Source organism: Anoplolepis gracilipes, chromosome 3 (genome assembly GCF_047496725.1).
Source record: "Anoplolepis gracilipes chromosome 3, ASM4749672v1, whole genome shotgun sequence".
NCBI classification, from domain to species: Eukaryota; Metazoa; Arthropoda; class Insecta; order Hymenoptera; family Formicidae; genus Anoplolepis; species Anoplolepis gracilipes.
In genome coordinates this window covers 2,788,719-2,809,335 of record NC_132972.1, presented here as the reverse complement: position 1 = coordinate 2,809,335, position 20,617 = coordinate 2,788,719, and the positions used below count along the sequence as shown (strand labels likewise).

The following is a 20,617-nucleotide window of genomic DNA, read 5'->3' as shown; positions in this document are numbered from 1 at the left end:
CTTGATACCTGCCGGATACCTGTCGAACGAATCTTATTGGAAATACGCCGCACATTTTGCTGATGTGATAGATGGGAAACACCGCTTGGTATAGATCACTGTTTATCGACTTGTTATTACTTGTCATGTCGAGATTTGCCACGTTGTATTTGTCCACGACTGAAGGTTTGTCTACGTACATTTATTTCAAGTTCTTGATTTAAATCGCACATACGATTATAGGGCATGTCATGTCAAACAAATGTAATACAGCCGATTTCTTTACTCGATATGATTGTTAAAATTTTTAGAATCATGTTTTATAATTCCTATAAACTCTTCTAATCGTGTAACATTTATCAGATTTTAATACTAATTTTGTTGTGTTTTTTATAAATATAATTGATTAAATATAGATAACATTCATAAACATGTAGATATATTTAGATGCCAAATGGAATATTTGGCACAACTTCACCAATTTCAAAGAAGACGCTAATCATGATCAATTACTTAACATTGAATAAACTCCTATCAAATTTAAAACTAATTACAAATCTTCGCAATATTTTTAGTATTAAAATAAAAAGTAAAGTGTGTGTATTGTGTACGAAAACATAGAAAAGTAAATCCAAATGAAAATTTCATTTTTTTATGTTCCACGGGACGAAGAAATAAAGTCACGAGATCGTAAAATACCGCTCTTTTGCACAGAATAGACTTTATGAAAACCACTACAACAATAGTATTATTATTTGCTGAAGATCTATTGTTACGAAATTTATCAACAATTCATGAGACATCAAGACGCGAATCACGGAACGAAATGCGACTGCGTTCGTAACTCTATCCGTTTTATATACACCTGCTTCTGCTTTTTCCACTTGTCTCGTCAGATGCACGAGGAATTATTGTTTACGATCGAGTGTTCGCGAGAGATGCTTATCCTGAAAACATATATTTATCTACCTCTTGAGTGCATACGCTCAAATCCGAAGATGTAAATGTTTATTTCTGTGACACATGACAATATGACACATTAATAATTTTCATACAATTGCTATTTATAATCATAATACATATTTGAAGTTTTGTTTCAAGAGAAATGTTTTTCATGTAAAATGTAGCAAAAAGTGTAATTTTTTTTCTCACCACTTTAAAAAAAAATAAATAAAAAAACGATTATTATCATAAAAATCCAGAAATATCCAATTATTAAAATGAAGTATTTTGTTTATTTTATTATCTAACACAGAAAGAATATTACAAGATTGTACTTAACAATACACACTTATTACAGTTGGTCCAACATTATTCTTACGGATATAAAACGATTTTGAAAAATATGAAATGATTTTGTTATTCAGTGTTGCACGTACCCTATTTGATTGGAGAACTGAACACGTAGAACTGAAAAAAGCTACATCGTCGTCGTTGTCGTCGCAAGAGAGCTACTTGTGAAAAAAAACCTTTGTGTAAACATTGTAACTTCCATCATCATTTTATTTTCCGCAATGCATCAAGCACCGCGATAAATGTCCATAATTCCAAGAGAAAGTGAAAGGCTATTACTTTCTTTAATGTGAAATAAAATCCGACATAAATCGTGAGTTTTTTTTTTGAAAAAATAACTTTAAAAGTGTTAAATTAATTACTCTCTCATTATCGAGAATATAACAAAGGTAGTTTTTTCGTTATAAACCAAATGCCATTGCCGTCACAAATGACGTGTTACTTTTTAACCCTGCATTTTTCTTAAATATAATACATACATATGTGTTTTTTTAACTGTATAATTATTTTATTTGTGTAATTAATTCTTTCAAAAAATTACGCTAAAAAATAAATTATGTGGTTGTAAGTTTATTCAGATTTATAAATACGTTTAGATTGCGATAGAGAAGTAGATATAAAAAACTCTGGAGATTAAATTGATCGTGGAAAATTGTTCTGTTTGCTATAAAGGTGGAAAAGAATAAATCATGAATGACACTAATATATTACGTGTTATATATATAATTTAATCTTTTTAGCGAAATTAGGTAATTATCATCCTTTACAAGAGTTTCACTTAACAATTTATATATAGCTTTATTAATGTTATTTATTTTTTAAATTACTTATTTAATTATTACTTATAATATTATCTATATTGTTCGTTATTATATTATTATTATATTTTTATGTGTAATCTAAATTGATTTAAACAATAGCATTATGTGAATGCAATTATAATGTAATGCAGTTATTTAATATACGCCTTAATTTTGTTTTTATAGTTAATTACAAAATATGAGGTAAACATGTAGAAAAGGTCACGCTTGGCCGATTTGATCTCCATTTAGATATTTTGTAAAGGGAAATGTGCTGAGTAATTTACCACAAAAATTAAGTGAAAAAGGACGTTCTTTAATGATAAGTCCTTCTCGACACGTTCTTTAGAGATGAATTCAATATTAATCATGGTATTGTTGTCAAAATTTTGTCGTAAGGTGTTTTATTATGTTTCTAATTGCAAAATGTAAGCTTTTTGTTTTTGCACTTAAAAATCATTTTTTAATTGTATCTTGATTGATTAAAAGATAATAATAAAATGTTAGGTAGAGAAGGCACTATAATTGAAATAAACAAAGCGAAAATAGGAAAACGCAAATTTGAAAAACATTGACTTATAAAATAAAACAATGGATTTTTGGCTGTTTTTAGTGAGAAATCAAAAAAATTGTTGAGTGTGTATTAGATCGTTTAGCGAGTACATTATTAAATGTAATAGAAAATTGGATTAAACCAGGTACAACAATATCTGATTATTGGTCGTATAAATGTTTGAAAAGTAAAGGAATGCAAACATTTAACTGTAATCATTCGTACAATTTCATTGATCTTGACAGTAAACCTTACACTCAAAACATCATAAAAGCGAGACACGTGCTATGGAGAGACATGTGCTAACATTCCACGTAATGGCACTTATAAAAAATATTATATTGTAGAATTTCTCTTTAAACGAAAATTTGAATTTAAAGAATAAATGGAAGTATTTTTTAATATAATAGTTAAACGTTATTCGCCTTCACTATGATAATTAGGTAAATAAAATATTTATATATGCATTTATTTTTATTCACACACACATTTCTCCTTATTGTTCACATTTCATATTAAACGCATGTGCGGGGGGCGGCCTCCCGTGCATCCTTTACCCATAAAATTCTAACATTATTTTGAGAAATAAAGCATTGTTTGAAATATATAATTTTATTGTGCTTTTTTTACGAATTGGATTGGATTAATTTTTTGGGGATGGGAATGCATGAAGGGTGGGACTTTCTTCGCCTAAGCGTAAAAGTGCTAAACAAACTTTATTTTTTAATTAAAAATAACAACTTAAGATGTAATCTTTAATATATACTTACCGCAACTTCTAATCTTTACAAATGATATCTTATATATTTTTACAAAAATTTGTATTTTATAAAATATTTGCAATATTATTTATTATTAAATATATTTTTTATCTTTGTTTAAAATTGAGTTTACTGTCGACCTTAATTCATATATAAATTTTCTATCTGTGATAGTATAATTTATTGCCATTATTTTCAAAATTATATGTAAATTATTGTATAATTATTCTTTTTGCATTTATAAGATTAGGTAAAAGTTGATTTACTAATTGTAAGTTGATTCTTATATGAGGATTTCTCAAATCTTTGTTGAAAGAATTTCTAGTATTTAATAAGCAATCAGTTTATCTTTTCAATAAATTCCGTAAAAGCTTCATAATGATATTTTAACCCACTTTTATTTTTTATGTTGATAAATAATAAATAATAAATAATAGTATCAACATAAAAAATAAAAGTGGGTTAAAATATCACTATGAAGCTTTTACGGAGTTTATTGAAAAGATAAACTGATTGCTTATTAAATACTAGAAATTCTTTCGAACAAAGATTTGAGAAATCTTCATATAAGAATCAACTTACAATTAGTAAATCAACTTTTACCTAATCTTATAAATGCAAGAAGAATAATTATAATTTACCTATAATTTTGAAAATAATGGCAATAAATTATACTATCACAGATAGAAAATTTTTATATATGAATATATATATATATATACCCTTAGATGTATTTACCACAGACGTTGCAAATATATATTACATTTCATTAGATATTCTAATTTATTCTTTCTGTAGCTTTAATCCAGTTTGCTGTTTTGCTCTCTACCTATAGAAATCTTAATTCTTTTTTTAATCTAATTTAAAAATATTTACTCTCTTTTCCTTTCTCTTATTGTATTTTAGCTTACCTGACAAAATGCTTCTTGTTCTTGTCTTGAACACTTGAACAACTAATTAATTACACAAATTCTATATTCTTAAAATTAAACAAAAAGCAATAGCAATGATATCATACAATAAAATAATAATATAATAATATAAAATGCCCAATTATTTCAAATGGCTGCTTTGACTACATTTGTAATTAGTGTATTGATTTCATCACTGTTGAAATTAATATAATGGTGATTAAATAATTCTAACAATAAACTTATCAAATTTAGAGAGAAAAAAAGAAGAAAATAAAAAAGAGAAAAAAAGAAATATACTTCTGCTTTAATAGCATATGTTTGCATGTATTAAAACTAAATATTATCAGAACAATATAATAATTGTTAATTAATACGTAATTATTATTATAATAATTGTATTTATAAAATTGTATTAAAAAATTAATTTGTATAAAATTGTAATGTATTTCTTGTGTGCTCTATTGAGTTCGTCATTTTTATGTTTTTGGTATCTTATCCGAAATTTGCATCTTTGTGTATTAATAAGGTTTAATATTTGTCTCGATTTGAATCCTTTGATGGATATTTTTCGAATAAATGAGTGGGTGACATGTACTAAATTTTAAAAAGCTTTATTATTATTAATTCGAAAACATAGAAAAGACAAGAACGAAGAGAAATTGTCTTAATTTATAGGCCCAATTTTCCCACTGTTATATTATGAAGCGTCGTCGCATTTTTCAGCATTTGCGTGGCATTCTTCAATATGCTGTCGACATTGCTACTTGCATCGTCTTCTTTTTGAAACTGTATGAGTATTACGAGATACGTTGTGACTGCGCCAGCAATCTAAAAAAATATTTTTTTATGAATTTTTATTCATTTCCAAAGTTAGCAAAAAAGGAAAATTAAAACTTATTTACCGAAGTTACGAGAGTACGATCCACAGTGAAGAGTCCGCACGCTGAAAACTCCAAAGGGCGGTGTAGAAGTTGAAGAGAAAAGATTTCTAATTGTTTCATACTTTTCTTGTCGTAATTCGCAGACAGCAATTGGCTTACTAAAACCGCTGTCTTCTTTCCCTGCAGAGAGTCGTACAATTCACGAGATCGAAATATAAAATAATAATTATTAATATAAGTTCATATAAAATTTCCTTCAAACTGAACACGTTTTTTTGGCACCGTAATCCTGAACACGTGGGTAACTGGAGTCCGAGTTAATTTTTGTACTCTAAATTTACTTAAAAAAATTCTAAAAAAATTTACACATCTTCTTTTAAGTTTAAATTAAAAGTTTATGTATAGAGTTAAAGAAAAAATATTTTTAAATACTATATTTTTGTTATTTGTTAGATCAAGATTTGGAAACGTAGACGTTTTATATAAAAATTAATAAAAATTTGAAAAAATAATTTTGAACAAAAAGGCTTCGAGGAATTTTTAGTTCAAAGTTCGAAGTTTACGAAAAAAAATACTATATGTCCACGGCTTTAAAAAAATATAATTATTTGAATGATTGAAAATGGGTAATTTTCAGGTATAAAAAAAATGTGTTTTCTGAGGAAATTTATTTTTTAATCTTCACATAATTTATTTGAAAGAAAAGTGAAAACAAAATGTACTTTACATTACAATCTACAATATAAAAATTGATTAATACATACAACCCTGCTGGTTGCTCGTTATCATTAACAAAAGATACTTTTAGCATGAAAATAAATAAACACAATAGAAATTAAAACAATTTGTTTCTTTTTTAGGGAGATTGTCATTGTATATTTATAACTTATTTTTATGAAAACCGATTAACAGCAAAAAACAATATTTAAAAAAAATGTATTTATTCACCTTTTTTTATTTAACCCTCAAACTGAACACGTCTTTCGTGTCCGTGCCATTTAATATACATAGAACAAATACGTGGGTCATTTGTGCCCGCTTCAGATTTAGATTCGTCAGCAGTTTGCACTGAATGAACTGTTTAAATTGTCCTTTCAGTTATAAGTCCCTTTTGACACAAACTTTTTTTTAGATAAGTTTCCAACCTCAAGATTTTATTAATATTTTTTAAAAACAATGATTAAAAATGGCACAGACGCGAAAGACCACGTGTTCAGTTTGGGGATTATGTTTCAATTATTTTACTTTCATAGAATATTTATTGTGATTTATAATCTTCCTGAGTTTTCAAAATTTTATTTTATTTTTATCAGTAATTATCGATAAAAGGAGCTCTGCTTTTCCAGATCTTGATCTTGATATATATTACCAAGTTTATGAAAATATTAAAATTAAGTTTCCTTTTGTCAACATTGCTCGTTTTACCTTACAGTAAATTATTAGTATATATGTATGTTAATTTATTCATTATTTAAATTAGACCATATTATACCTGCATTGTAGTGCCATAAGTGGGCTGCACTATCATAAGCAACCTCCAAACGTGAAAGATGCACCACAGTCCTTGCACCGTAAGAAATAGCGGTTCGCGTCTTCCGCCAGCCTCCATTATCAAAAAGTACGGTGTGATGATTAAATGTATTAAGCAGGTAAGTGTAATTGCGAATACAATGACGCCATAAGCGTTATTTATAAGCAATACCGTATCACACAGTAACGCGTGTACTCTCACCAGTTGGGATATGCTGTCCGTAAAACTTCTGCCATCTGGAAAAAGATTTGTTAGAGTATTAATATTATTAAAATTATATTAGTATTATTATGTACAATATTCATTATTTTTTAATACATATATTTTGACATTTAGCTCTCTATTATTCATATTCTAATTTACTACGAATATGATCAGTATTCGTATTTTTATCAGATTCTTCGTAAACACATTCTTCGTAAGACAGAAGATAAAATCATACTATTTGCAATGGTGGAATCCATAATCTTCGATTTGCGGAACATTCGAGTATTTCCCACCATTTCTTGCCGGAGGTATGTAATGAGTTGTCCTTGATTTCGAAGATCACCAGCTAAGGAGTTTGTATTATTTTAAAAGCGTTAACTTAAAGATTTGACAAAAATGATTAATAACGATTAAAAAGATGCACCTAATCCAAGATCTTTTCTAAAATGATTCGTGATCTTGCCGCTTTTGAGGATGTTCTCGAGACTTTTGTTGACCCTGGAGAACCGCTGGCTCACATTGTACACGATGATGGCATACTGGATCTCTATCATAATGATAACTATGTACATAAAGTACAAGGGAAGAAAATTGAGCGGACCATTGACATCCAGCTTCTTATTTAGCCTCACTTTGTAGTTCCACGTGTAGACATCGAGACATGAGAGACTGATGCAATAGGAGAGGCTGCACAAGGTTAGCAGGATAGTGCATCGTTGCAGCTTCTTTGGCGAGAGAATTCCCAGCCTCTCGTCACACTTAAGGTACATAAACTGATGAATTTAAATGCGATAATTTTTATGGTAAAGGCGATTAGACGACTTACATCGATTAATTTATCAATGACGGTCACCATCTCTTGCCAGCCCAGAATTGGACCGATGATGGAAGCAGCCGTAAGACCCACCACGCCCAACACATCACTTGTGGTGGCAATTATCGCATTTTGCGAATTGAGCCGGGTGCTGAGCTGCCATCCATGTCTGAGATCGCGCCAGAAACCCCAAATCTCGCTGCCTATCAGGCAGATCAATAGGCCCAAACTGCGGTACGTTATTTTAATTTAATTTTATTAATTTATGCGTATTAAAATTAATCTAAGAATCTCTAAACACTCTTATATCTTGTTTATATTAAAGTGGACCAAAAAATAATCTTCCCTGTTTTATTTCCAGATATCACAAAATATTATAAAATATCCCAGTAAATACAAAGCAACAGTAATGTAACATCAATGTTATAATTTCTCACTCAATAATGTAATTGCAATATAACATGCTTTGTATATAACATTTATATTGTTGAGTGAGAAATTATAATATTGATGTTACATTACTGTTGCTTTGTGTTTACTGGGATACAATTTATTATAAAATATACAACATAATTATATTAGTGATTTAAACATTTTATAAATATTTATCATTTTATAAATATTTAACATTTTAAAAATATTTGATAAATATATTTTATAAATATTGTAATCTTAGATTGAACAGATTATAAAGATTATTATAAATATCTCAGCAAATATTTGAAAAATATTTATAGAATCTTACTACAAATATTTTTTGTATCCGGTCTTTTATTGTAGTCTCTAATTTTTATCGAAAGGGAATCTTCAAACTCGCGCCAAGATGAGACAATCTACAAGACTATATAGAAAAAAAGTCTTTTGCTTATATTTTAATAGATAAGTACAATTTATGCATAAGTGGTAAATGAAAACTCGTAATAAAAACAGGGAACTTTACTTTTTGATTTACCCTAGTATCTACTCAATTAAGCAAAAATCATTAATATAACATTATTACAACTAAATTGAATAATATGTAATGTTGTTAAGTATTAGGTTTTAACATTGCAACAGGTGTCAGTAAGTTTTGAAAAAATTAAATAATGCAATTAATGAGAATATCAAATAATTAAAATAAAATAATAAAATTAAAACTTTTGAAATATTTCTATGGTACTAAAAAAACACAATATTATAAAACAATATTTAAAATATGTATTTTTGTATAAAATATATCAGAAGTCAGAATGTTACAAAAATTTACGTGAAATTAATATTTTAAAATTGATTTAATGTTACTTACTTGATAAGGTAATTGCTAAATACTTTTCTTTTAAACTTCTAACAATAAGTGAAAAATTGTTTATTTAGTTTTTATTTAAGATATATATAAAGTAGAAGCTCAAAATTTTCCTATATAAACGCTATATACAGAGTGTTCGCAAGAATAAATGGTGGTTTTTTATCGATTTTTAAAAAATAATACAAACTAAATATTAGTATAAACTTTTTTAATAATTCAGTTACTCAAACAGTTTTATTAACTGTTCAGTAATTTCCAATGTATGCTTTATTAACGGCACGGCATATGTCATAACAATATTCAATTCCTACACTCAATTAAGAACATTTCTGGCATAATTCTCGCAATTGTTTCTATGATTCTACCTTTGGGATGACATAAATCTCTGATTATCGCTCTATACAATGTTTTTCACGTATAAGAAAACTCATCTAAACAATTTTACGTTAAATGTTCTTGATCCACGTACCGAAATGTACTATAAACAGATACAAACTGTTTGAATTGCTGATTATGATTTAAAAAAATTTATATTAATATTTACCTTGTGTTATTTATAAAAATTAATTGAAATATCTCGAATATCTATCTATATTGTTTATATAAGAAAACAATGAGCTCCTATATTGAAGCGTTAAATTAATTTGATCTTTATCTATGTGATTGAGAAGAATTGATTTGAGGCACTTCTAAAAAAAAGTTCGTTTGCGGTGACCACATCAGTTCCGAATAAAGTTATCTGAAATGAATTTTTTTTAGAGCTGCCTCTCGGACATTACTCGTTACTTGGACACTATGGGACATTCTTCCACGAAAAAATTTTGAAATATAATTTTAACGTTGTTTGATACCATGTAAAAGTTTTAGAATAAATGACAAAATAATTTCGACAGAAAAAATTCAAAAGAAAAAACTTTTTTTCCGACCCGTAACTGCGGGTGTCGCCTTAAAGTGTTAAACTAATTTAATGATGTTTATCAACACGTGAAAAATGCGAATCGATTTGATCATTTAATGTCACCTGTAAACGCTATCAATGATGCTCAATCGGCCTTGATACCTGCCGGACACCTGTCGGACAAATCTTATTGGAAATACACCGGACAGTTTACTGATGTGGTAGATCGGGAACACCGCTTGGTATAGATCACTGTTTACCGACTTGTTATTACTCGTCACATGGGGTTTTGCCACGTCATATTCGTCCACGTTTGAGGGTTTGTCTACATACATTTATTCCAGGTTATCAATTTAAATCACACCCTTATATATGTCAAATATTGAACTAATGCAATACAGATTTCTTTACGTGATTTGATTAAAAAAATTTTATGAATCATATTTTAATAATTTCTATAAACTTCTACAATCGTGCAGCATTTATCAAATTTTAATGATGATTTTGTTTCTTTTTTATAAAATATAGTTGATTAAATATAACTTTTCAAAAACATTTTAGATATATTTAAATAGCAAATAGAATATTTAACACTTCACCAATAAAGGTAATGATTTTAATCAAATAAAGTCATTGAAATCGGTGAAGTCATTTATTTTGTAAATATAATTATTTTATTGAAGAAATATTTTGGCTAAAATTTTTATATCTTGATATTTTTTATATTTCTTTTTCTTTATTTATATTCTCTTTTCATATTAAAATACTTATTTTATGTTTGCTTTAATATGATTTTAATTATAGAGGAAGAAGAAGAGAGAAAACAAAGTTTAAAGTACATTATGTAAATATTATAAATATGAATAGTTTAGCATTAAGTAAATTTTAAATTTTATCCAAAACTAATGTAAAATGAAGATATGTATTATCTTACTATGTGTCTTATTCGCCATCTGTTGTTTATGAAAATCGTTCCATTGCACATGCATTTTTCTAGACATGAGATCAGTTTCGTCAATGATATTCGCAGACGCATTCGCAAGATAATTTGCGAGCTGCATTGGATGGACTCCTACAATCAAATAAAATAATTAATTAATTTACGAATCTTTGCAATATTTTTTAATATTAAAATAAAATGTAAAGTGTGTGTGTATGTGTGTGTGTATAGTGCACAAAATAAATAGAAAAGTCCTAATGCAAATTTCACCTTTTTATGTTCGACGGGACGAAATAAAGTGACGAGATCTTTCGTAAAAATACTTTTCGCGCGGAATAAACTTTACGACCACTGTTAATCCCATTATTGATTATCAATCGATCTATTGTTTTGAAATTTATCGACAATTCACGAGAAATCGAGGTATGAATCACAAAACGAAATGCGGTTGCGTTCGCAGCTCTCTATGCATTTTATGCACCTGTTTCTGCTCCTACCATTCGTCCTTGTCGATTGTCGACAAGGATAATTGTTGTTGACGATCGAGTATTCGCGGCAGATGTTTATCCTTCGAAAAACATACATTTATCTACCTCTTGAGTGCATATGCTCAAACACGCGACAAGATTTTCGCATGCAAAGATACACACCGAGATCTATAAAAAAGCTTTGCAATCTCAAGTAGATCAGTGATTTCTCTCGTATAATGGTTCTCATTGAAAGCAAGGGAAAGAATTCTTTTCCTGGACGACAAAAGTCTCTTGGCTGTTTTCCACGCGTGAGCAAATCAATGGAGTAGAGCATGATTCTTGCAGTCATGATATCTTCTATCGTGCAATGTATTATTACGTAAATATTAGGTGAGAATATTAAATGAAAATCAAAGCGCTCTTATTATTGTTGTTTGTTTTCATGCAATCTTTTAATACGTAACTTTTAAATATATGTAATATTGCTCAATACGTTTGATATTTTATGCGAAATATATCTAGGTTTTTTATCTAAAAACTCATAGGAAAATAATAATCGCTAATTTTCCTAACTGTGTTATTTTCCACCATTTTTTCTATTTGCTATAAAATGTATATAAAAATATAATTACATGTATGTATACAGGGTATTTCACTTTAATTGATACAGTCGAATATCTGGAAATGAAGAGATTTTAGAAAAAAATATTTCAGACAAAAGTTGTTTGGCTCGAAGAGAAAAATAAGATAAACATATTAGTTTCAGCTTAGATGTACATACATGTCAAAGTTATTATATGGAAGTATCTTGTTTTTTTTAAATGGAATTAATCTAATGTTTTTATATAAATTGATTCCTTGCAATATTCTGCGTAAAAAGATTATAAGAGTATGATGACCAAAAATTGAATAGTTTACGAGATATTTTAGACTTCAATTTGATATTTTATGTAAATTATGAAATATCTCGTAAAATATTTTAAATTTTTAATTTCAATTGTAATTTCAATTTCTTTGATTATTTTACATCAATTGCTTTAATTATCTTACAGAAAAAATATGTAATTGTTCGTTGCAAATTCATTTTTTTTCTTAAAAATAATTATGTGTTTTCTTTACACCAATTAATTTCTCTTATTATTCTGCATAAAAGTATTGAGGCAAGGTAATTGAAAAAGTAATATTTACGATATTTCATAGTTTAAGTAAAATTATATCAAATTAAAGTATAAATCTCGTAACTATTCAAGTTTTAGCCATCATACCTTTATAATTATTAACACAGAATATTAGAAAGAGTCAATTTATATGAAAAAAATTAGGGGGATTCCATTTAAAGAAACAAGATTTACTTTCATATGACTTTGGCACATCCAAAGTCAAATTATTGGCACAATAATCTCCCTCAAAGTCACCAAACTTTTGTCGAAACATTTTTCGATGCCTTGATTTTCGAGAAATATTAATGTACGTATATTATTTAAAATGAATGAGATATCCTGTATACATATTATATCTATGATACATTATCCTGTACAATTATTTATTTTAACGTTTATGTAAAATAAATATTTAAGCTTGACTATTTTAACATTTAAACTAACTTATTTTAAAGTTTTTAAAATATTTTTAAAAATGGTTTTCAAAAATTTCTTTGATTTCTTTAAAACATTGCTTGCTGATTGGGAATTTTATACATACACACATTTATACACTTACATACATACATACAATATATGTAAGATGTAGGTATGTATACACCTACGCACTTAACATAACATCGGTGCAAATATTGTACATACTTGACAATCACCGTTAATAATAGTGCCACTTGATCGATATGACGAGTAATATCTGACTTTCGTGTCAACCACGTGTCACAATCTACATCTGTAATTACAATCGATTGCAATTTTTTTACACCTATCTTATACACTGGTGAACATAATCTTCGTTGCTGTATTTTTAATTAGTTTCTTTTTGCATATTTTTTCATGTTTATTTTGTATAGTAGCGCATATGTATGATAATATGACACATTAATAATTTTCATAAAATTACTATTTATAAAAACAATATTTATAATATTTATTAAATATTCAAATATTTATTAAGATTAATATTTGTACTTTTCTTTCAAGAGAAATCTTTTTCATATAAAATGTAGCAAAAAGTTCGATTTCTCTCTTTTTTACCACTTCGTAAAAAAATTAAAAAACTATAATTACCATATTTAAACAGAAATCTTATTAAAATGAAATATAATTTTATTAAAATGAAGTATGTCACTTATTATTATATAATGCAGAAAGAATACTATTGTACTTGACAATGTACACTTATTACAGTTGGCCCAACATTATTCTTACGAGTATAAAATGATTTTGAAAAATATAAAAAAGACTTTGTTATCCAGAATTACACGTACCCTGTTGGATTGAAGAACTGAACACGTAGAACTGAAAGAAGCTACGTCGTCGTCGTTGTTGTCGGAAGGGGAGCTTCTCGTGAAAGGAAAACTTTTGTGTAAACATTGTAACTTCCATCACTCTTGTATTTTCCGCACAATCGATCAACCGCCGCGATAAATGTCCGTAATTACGCGAGAGTATGAGATATACGATGAAAGACTATTATTTCTTTTCAGTATTAAATAATAAAATCTAAACATGAATTGAGATTTTTTCGAAAAAATGGCGATAAAAGGAAATTAGTTACTGTTAAATTAATTACTCTCTCTTTATCGACAAATATAATGAGGGTAGTTTTATCGTTAAAATATTCCATTACAGCCATTATCGTTACAAATAACGCGTTACTTTTCAACCTTGCGTCTCTCTTATAGTATACGTACATCTTTTTTTAACTGTATAATTATTTTATTTGTGTAATTAATTTATTTCTTGCAAAAAAATTACGCAAAGAAAATTATGTGTTTTTAAGTTCATTATTTTTGCACATATAAATACGTTTAGATCGCGATAGAGAAATACATATATATATATATATATATATATATATATATATGTATATATATATATATATATATGTATGTGTGTGTGTACACATACACATGCACACACACACATTTAAAATATAATAGAACTACGCTAAATTAGATAAACATACACAGATTATAATACGCTGAGATCATCGTAATATAATACATATAAACACACATATACATATATCATACCATAGCAACTTCTTTACAAACTTTCTACAAACGATATCTTTATAAATTTTTAATAAAAATTTTAATCAAAATCTGTATGTTAAAAATTTACAATATTATTTATTATAAAATATCTTATCTTCTTTTAAGATTGATTTTAATGCTGACCTTAATCCATATATAAAAATTTTTATTAGTATAATTTATTGCTATTACTTTCAAAATTATATGTAAATTATAGTCATTCTACTTTAATTCATTTATCTACTATTTAATGAATCAAATAACAAGTTTACCTTTTTAATCAATTTCGTAATAGCATCACAGATATGACTTAATATTTTATCACACTTTCATTTTTTATATATCTTATTGTCTTAGTCAAAAATATTTAATTACAATATATCCACAGTGTATTTAACTTTTATTTCATTTGTTGTCAATTGATACATTGGGTAAACTTTTAATTCAAAATATCAATCAATACTTATCTACTATAACTATTAATTAATACATATATATATATGCATAACTTATATTTTAATAACTAGTGGCAAATTGACGAAGAATAAATAATAATCTACATCTGCTCAATTGTAAATGGTTATCCTTCAATGTTAGAAATCTAAATGTAATATATTAAAGTCTGTTATCGAATTGTATCATCATATTCTCTACTCGTTCACGTATTCTTCCTGGATTCAATTATGAATTTTAAAAAATATGTAAAACTTGTGATAGTTATAAAGTGAATATTAAAGTTGTAAAAAGCGTTTTTTATATAATGACATAAGTCGACTTTTATATTGCTTCGACAAAATTTCGATTAATTTAATCATTGACTAATTTATCAAGTTGTGTTTCCTTATGTCACTTAAATGAAAAATGAAAAGATTTATGTCATTTAAAAAGAAAATTAAATAAAAGTAAATATTAACTTATTTATATGCTCTTTAATCATTAATGCAGAATATCAAATTTTTTTACGTTATTGTTATTTCATTTGTTTTAAAATAATTTAGTTTTATTTTTACTTTTCTTTTGAAATAAAAATTATTAGATATTTTCTTGAAATATTATGTGACAAGTTGTTTAATATATTATTTATTTTTTGCAGTCATTAATAAATTATTAATTTTATAATCTTTTCTTTTTAATTTCTTTCTTAATAATATTAGTTGTTTGCTTCTTATAGCAAGCTTTTGTTTAAATTCCTCTTGATTTTGATGTATAACTACATTCAGTGCGTTTGCCTGAAGTTTCAAATCATTCTTGTGTTTCTTTTGGACAGATAGTATTAAATCTTTTAATCTAGTATTCTCTTCTTCCAACTTTTGAATTTTCAATTCTGCCTCTTCTAGTGCAGTTGAAATATTCCTCTTATTTTCTTGACTTTTCTCTTCTCTTCTTATGCTTTCCTCTTTTATCTCTTTTCTTCTTACTTTTTTTGTATCTTTTCTCTTTATATTTGTCTCTTCTTTTCTTATGCTTATCTCTTTTATTTCATTTTTTTTAATGTTTATAGCTTCTGCCTCTTTTCTCTGTATATTTGCTTCTATATCTTTTCTCTTTGTGCTTGTTTCTTCTATCTTAACTTCTATTGTGTTTTCTGCTTCTGTCTCTTTTCTCTGTATGTCTTCTGTTTCTTTTCTCCTTATGTTTATCTCTTCTATGTCTGTAACAAATAAATGCCAAATAAGAAATTTTAATAAATATAAAAATCATATCAATAAACAGAATCTCAAGATACTTACTTTGTACATAATTTTTATTTACGATATATTTTATATAGATACTCTGGTTATTTGGTTTTTCTACAATAAAACAAATAATTAACTTCTAAATCGACTTTTTAATGCTATATCTATGATTTATTATATTTACATGCTTATGATCATAGAATCTAATGTTAGTAATATTTTTTAATTTTCATCTTCTATACATATATACTTACGTGTATTTATCACAGACGTTGTAAATACATTTTGTGTGGGTACGACATCTGTTTTCAAACGCTTTTTTATTTTTGTATTGCTAAAATCATCTTCTCTAAAATGTGCTTCACATATTGCACTGTTTACTGTAGGTATCCAATTTGTTCTTCCTGTAGCTTTAATCCATTGTACTGCTATGCTCTCTACCTGTGGAAATCTAAATTCTTTTTCTAATTATAAATAATTTTTCTAATCTAAAAACATGTATTCACTCTCTTTTTCTTTTTCTTATTGTATTTTAATAGCTTACTTAAAAAAATGTTTCTTGTTCTTGTCTTTAGCACTTGGACAACCAGTTACTGCACACCGTATTGGCATTCTTGAAACTAAACAGAAAATAATATAATAATATCATTTAATAAAATAATAATATAAAATGATAATGTAAAATTAACAGACTTCTATATAATATACTAGACCTAGCATCCTTTGTCCTTTAACTGTGTTCTTTATGTAGAATCCTGCTTATGTACGAGGTTTAATAAATATAAGGTATAATTTGAAGAGAACAAAAGAGAGAAAGAAGAGAGAGCATTAAAGAAATCTGTATTTATTGCTCTCTGCTGCTCTTTCCAAACAAGACTATATCTTAAGAAACTTTGCAATGCGCATGTGAGAATTTTAGTACATATGTCTTACGTCCATGTTAAAGTTATTGGTCTAGTGCTAGTGTATTGTATAGAAGTCTGTGTGTATATATATATACTTAGATTATTAATATCATAGGATAGCCATTTACAATCCAGCAGAATATATATAGGTTGAATCAATATACATTCTGTCAAATTTTAATTTGATAGTTATTAAAATATGTATTATTTTCATGTATAAACAAGTATTTTGATTGATAACTACAGATAAGTACTAACTGATATTCTGCCCAATTGTTTCAAATGACTGCCCTGGCTTCATCTGTAACATTACTATTGAAATCAATATAATAATGGTGATTAAAACAATGTTAATAATGGTGGTTAAACAATAGTTAAATAATCTTAACAATCAAATTTAATTAAATAATCTTAACTAGAAAAATTTAGAAAAAAAACAAAAAAAGAAAATAAAAAAGAAAAAATGTTCTATTTTAATGACATATGGATATATGTACTAAAAGTAAATATTATCAGGACAATATATTGTTATAATCAATATTATAATATTTATATAATTACAAAAATATATTATTTTAATTATATTTGTAGAAAAAGTATATGGATAATTATTTACGTACTTACATATATCTGTCAAGATTTTGATTAGATAAATTATGAGTAGAGATATATCTTGTTTTAATCTTATTAATTACAATCCCATAGAAAAATCATCAATTATAAAATGTCATTGGAAATACAACTTGATGATGTTGGTATCTAATTTTTTCTATTAACGGCTGCTATCCATTGCACCAGTAATTTCAGTATACTTACAGGAAATCTAAATTATTCAACACAGATTAATTATTAATTTAACATTAAACATATTTAGACAATAATAATTAAATAATCAAGAGAACACAACATAATAATAGCATAAGCATCACAATAATTCTATCATGTTTTTTTTTACTTACAAAATATAAGAAAGAAATTTTATTCTCTTCTTTTCTGTTAATTGTGCTTTAGCATCCGACAACAGCATATTTATATGGCATTATATAATATAATTCTCTTATTTTATTATACAGTTCTTCACTATATAATACATGCAATAGATACATGACACTTGCCACAAGAGAGAAGTTAGATATAAAGCGCGGGAGCCAACAGCCAACCAAAAAAAATATGTATCAAGTGATCCGACTGTCCTTGTCTGTCTTGCACGCTCTTTCACAGTCTAGACAAGGACAGGTCACTTAATATTTTATCTCTATCTAACCGCTTGATATCTCCACCACAGTTTAACGTGTCTCCACTATCTTCTCTCTGCTTGTTACTTGTCATAGAAGCTGAGTTTATATCAAATTTACAATAGATGTAACCTTTATGTCAAAGAAAGAAATTAACCAATCATATTTGATTACTCTTCTCACATTCAACTGTGATCAGCTATTGTAAATCCGGCCTGAGGAGACCATAAACATGCTTTGTTCTTGTTCAACTTTCAGCAAGTGACAAAGATAGAACAACTTAGTGGCTTTACGGCTGCGTGAAAAATGAGTATAGTAAGTGAAGTGACCAATCAGGATAAAGAAATCGTTGACAAAATCTTTGCTCCTTTTGTTCTGATTTGCTTGCACCCGAGTGCAGAACCTGAACGCAGCCCAAAATATACGTCATGTCATATGCATCATATTTATTTTATATGTACTGTAGCTGTCAATCATCTTGAATCTAATTGAGTGAAGCGTTAATAAATAATATATCGGCGCGATTCGTATTTCCAACATACAGAAAAAATGTAGAGAAAGAGAAATCTCTGCAAGGAGGAAATAAATTTGCGAATGAAACAATAATGGAAGTGTCTTTTTGAACGGTTATATATTATCGTGAATTATTTAATAAAAATGGAATGCAATGAGGAAGACTGGTCTGTAGAATGTTCCGATGATGAAAAGTACGAAGTGAACGCAAAGGTGAGATAATCGAATACAATATATATAAATCTTGAAATTATCGCTACTTATTATCTTATTGTTAATAAATTATAATTCTGTAATAAAATTCTCAAGTATTATTCTTAAATATAAAAATATTGTCTATTATTACGACTTTTATTTACCATTTACGCACAAATTGAACTTATTGTGCTAAAATATAAATAAATAATAAAAAATAAATAAAATATAAATCTAAATTATAATGACTATTTTCCGATATAGTCTTTGAGAAGATTGATTACTTGTTTCATCTTGAAACGAGTTTCAAGATTTCATTTTAATAATTGATGTTTAAACTATTTTCTTAACTTTCTGTATTGTCACTTATTGTTACATCATTTAGAAATCATTTTTCTCCAGATGTTTCTTCAACGACTCAAATAAAAATTAAAAGGATATAGATTCAAGCTATAGCGATGATGCTCCATAATATTCTTATCAAATGATTACAAAATTCTTGAGTTCGATATGCAAAGTGTATTTATATACATATTTAATATTTATATATATATATATATATATATATATATATATATGTATATATCTAAAACTATTCATTAGCTTCCACAATAAGTCTAATTTATGTATAAATTGTAAATAAGAGTTGATAAAATGGGAAACCTTATTTTTTATCCATCCTTATTTATCATACATATTTTTCTGTTTTTTATTATAAATGTCTAAATTTGCATTTCAATTTATGTTGTTAATTTTTTTTAAACAATTTTTTATAAATATCTTTTTTGTTTGTGTAGCATGAATGGAATATAAAGGCTGAAGACATAGTCTCATTGATTGAAGGTTTGGAAGCTAATAATCATGTTTTAGAACTTGAATGGAAGTGTCCTGGTAGACGAGGACCTTCTCCTATTCCTTCAAACAATCGACAACAAGAACATGGATCTCAGGAATACAAGTAAGTTTCTAATAATAATTTTTAATTATCTTAATTGAATTTTTTATATTGATGTTTTTTTATATTGATATTTTTCTATCTTTATAGAACTGAAGAAAAGTCTGACTTTGATTTTATGGATGAAATGTCATCTCCAAGACTACCTGTCCGTAGAGTTGGTGAGAGTACTCCAAAAGGTAGTGCCAAGAAGAAAACTGCCAATTTTAACAGAGTATTAGTGACTATGATGAGACATCATAGGATGGAGCAACAAGAAATCAATACCAGTCCGAAAAAAAGTGAATCTCCTGGATTAAAGCCGCATCCTTCCACTTAAAAACACAAAGTTTATCTGTTTTATAATGAAGTGATTCGTACGCAAAAGTTGCACAACACATAAGATTGTAATGTTGAAATAAGATTTTTATAAAGACAGATACTATTCTACATATTGTAAAAAGTACTTTTTATTAGAAAAAATTCTTTAAAGAATGAGATATTATACTTATGAGTATTGTTAGTCTATCTTTCACGAGGATATTCATGTTAAGTTTCTCTCTCTCTCTATAGCTACAAAAATTATGATATATTTCTACTCAAATTTTTATAGAATCGTCTCTGTAAAGATAAA

At 26.9% G+C, this 20,617-nt stretch overlaps 3 protein-coding genes across 5 annotated transcripts; 1 reads left to right on the top strand and 2 right to left on the bottom strand.

The window, feature by feature from the left end:
• Positions 1 to 4,764: 4,764 nt before the first annotated feature.
• Positions 4,765 to 14,288, bottom strand: LOC140663716 (gustatory receptor for sugar taste 43a-like). 2 transcript variants are annotated; one of them, XM_072888117.1, is made up of 9 exons: positions 13,755 to 14,288; positions 10,851 to 10,988; positions 10,040 to 10,241; positions 7,746 to 7,962; positions 7,344 to 7,677; positions 7,155 to 7,265; positions 6,674 to 6,948; positions 5,203 to 5,361; positions 4,765 to 5,128 (listed from the first exon to the last, which is right to left on the bottom strand). In XM_072888117.1, exons 1-9 carry the CDS (start codon positions 13,870 to 13,872, stop codon positions 4,970 to 4,972), a joined length of 1,713 nt encoding a protein of 570 aa, XP_072744218.1. In that variant the 5' UTR covers positions 13,873 to 14,288; the 3' UTR covers positions 4,765 to 4,969. The 2 variants fall into 2 exon arrangements, with proteins under 2 accessions (XP_072744218.1, XP_072744220.1); XM_072888119.1 differs by having other exon boundaries at positions 7,344 to 7,692; positions 7,773 to 7,962.
• Positions 14,289 to 14,912: 624 nt separating this feature from the next.
• Positions 14,913 to 18,429, bottom strand: LOC140664089 (uncharacterized). Of its 2 annotated transcripts, none has more exons than XM_072888822.1 (6): positions 18,066 to 18,429; positions 17,727 to 17,929; positions 16,746 to 16,821; positions 16,456 to 16,652; positions 16,256 to 16,315; positions 14,913 to 16,176 (listed from the first exon to the last, which is right to left on the bottom strand). In XM_072888822.1, exons 3-6 carry the CDS (start codon positions 16,811 to 16,813, stop codon positions 15,602 to 15,604), a joined length of 900 nt encoding a protein of 299 aa, XP_072744923.1. In that variant the 5' UTR covers positions 16,814 to 16,821; positions 17,727 to 17,929; positions 18,066 to 18,429; the 3' UTR covers positions 14,913 to 15,601. The 2 variants fall into 2 exon arrangements, with proteins under 2 accessions (XP_072744923.1, XP_072744922.1); XM_072888821.1 differs by having other exon boundaries at positions 17,731 to 17,929; positions 18,066 to 18,428.
• Positions 18,430 to 18,741: 312 nt separating this feature from the next.
• Positions 18,742 to 20,446, top strand: Pa1 (PTIP binding protein Pa1). Its single transcript, XM_072888611.1, has 3 exons — positions 18,742 to 19,067; positions 19,847 to 20,007; positions 20,095 to 20,446. The coding sequence occupies exons 1-3, from the start codon at positions 18,999 to 19,001 to the stop codon at positions 20,321 to 20,323; spliced, it is 459 nt and encodes a 152-aa protein (XP_072744712.1). The 5' UTR covers positions 18,742 to 18,998; the 3' UTR covers positions 20,324 to 20,446.
• The last annotated feature ends 171 nt before the right edge of the window (positions 20,447 to 20,617 follow it).

Bases quoted from the DNA above. Each gene is read 5' to 3' on its own strand.
- LOC140663716 (XM_072888117.1), bottom strand. From the start codon at position 13,872: ATGGAAGTTACAATGTTTACACAAAAGTTTTCCTTTCACGAGAAGCTC. The intron at 10,989-13,754 runs GTACGTGTAATT...ATTTGATTGTAG, and splicing joins CAGTTCTTCAATCCAACAGG to GAGTCCATCCAATGCAGCTC. The intron at 7,266-7,343 runs GTGCATCTTTTT...CAAACTCCTTAG, and splicing joins TAGAAAAGATCTTGGATTAG to CTGGTGATCTTCGAAATCAA.
- LOC140664089 (XM_072888822.1), bottom strand. From the start codon at position 16,813: ATGCCAATACGGTGTGCAGTAACTGGTTGTCCAAGTGCTAAAGACAAG. The intron at 16,653-16,745 runs GTAAGCTATTAA...AAAAGAATTTAG, and splicing joins AACAAGAAACATTTTTTTAA to ATTTCCACAGGTAGAGAGCA. The intron at 16,177-16,255 runs GTAAGTATCTTG...TATTTGTTACAG, and splicing joins AAATAAAAATTATGTACAAA to ACATAGAAGAGATAAACATA.
- Pa1 (XM_072888611.1), top strand. From the start codon at position 18,999: ATGGAATGCAATGAGGAAGACTGGTCTGTAGAATGTTCCGATGATGAA. The intron at 19,068-19,846 runs GTGAGATAATCG...TTGTTTGTGTAG, and splicing joins AGTACGAAGTGAACGCAAAG to CATGAATGGAATATAAAGGC. The intron at 20,008-20,094 runs GTAAGTTTCTAA...CTATCTTTATAG, and splicing joins CATGGATCTCAGGAATACAA to AACTGAAGAAAAGTCTGACT.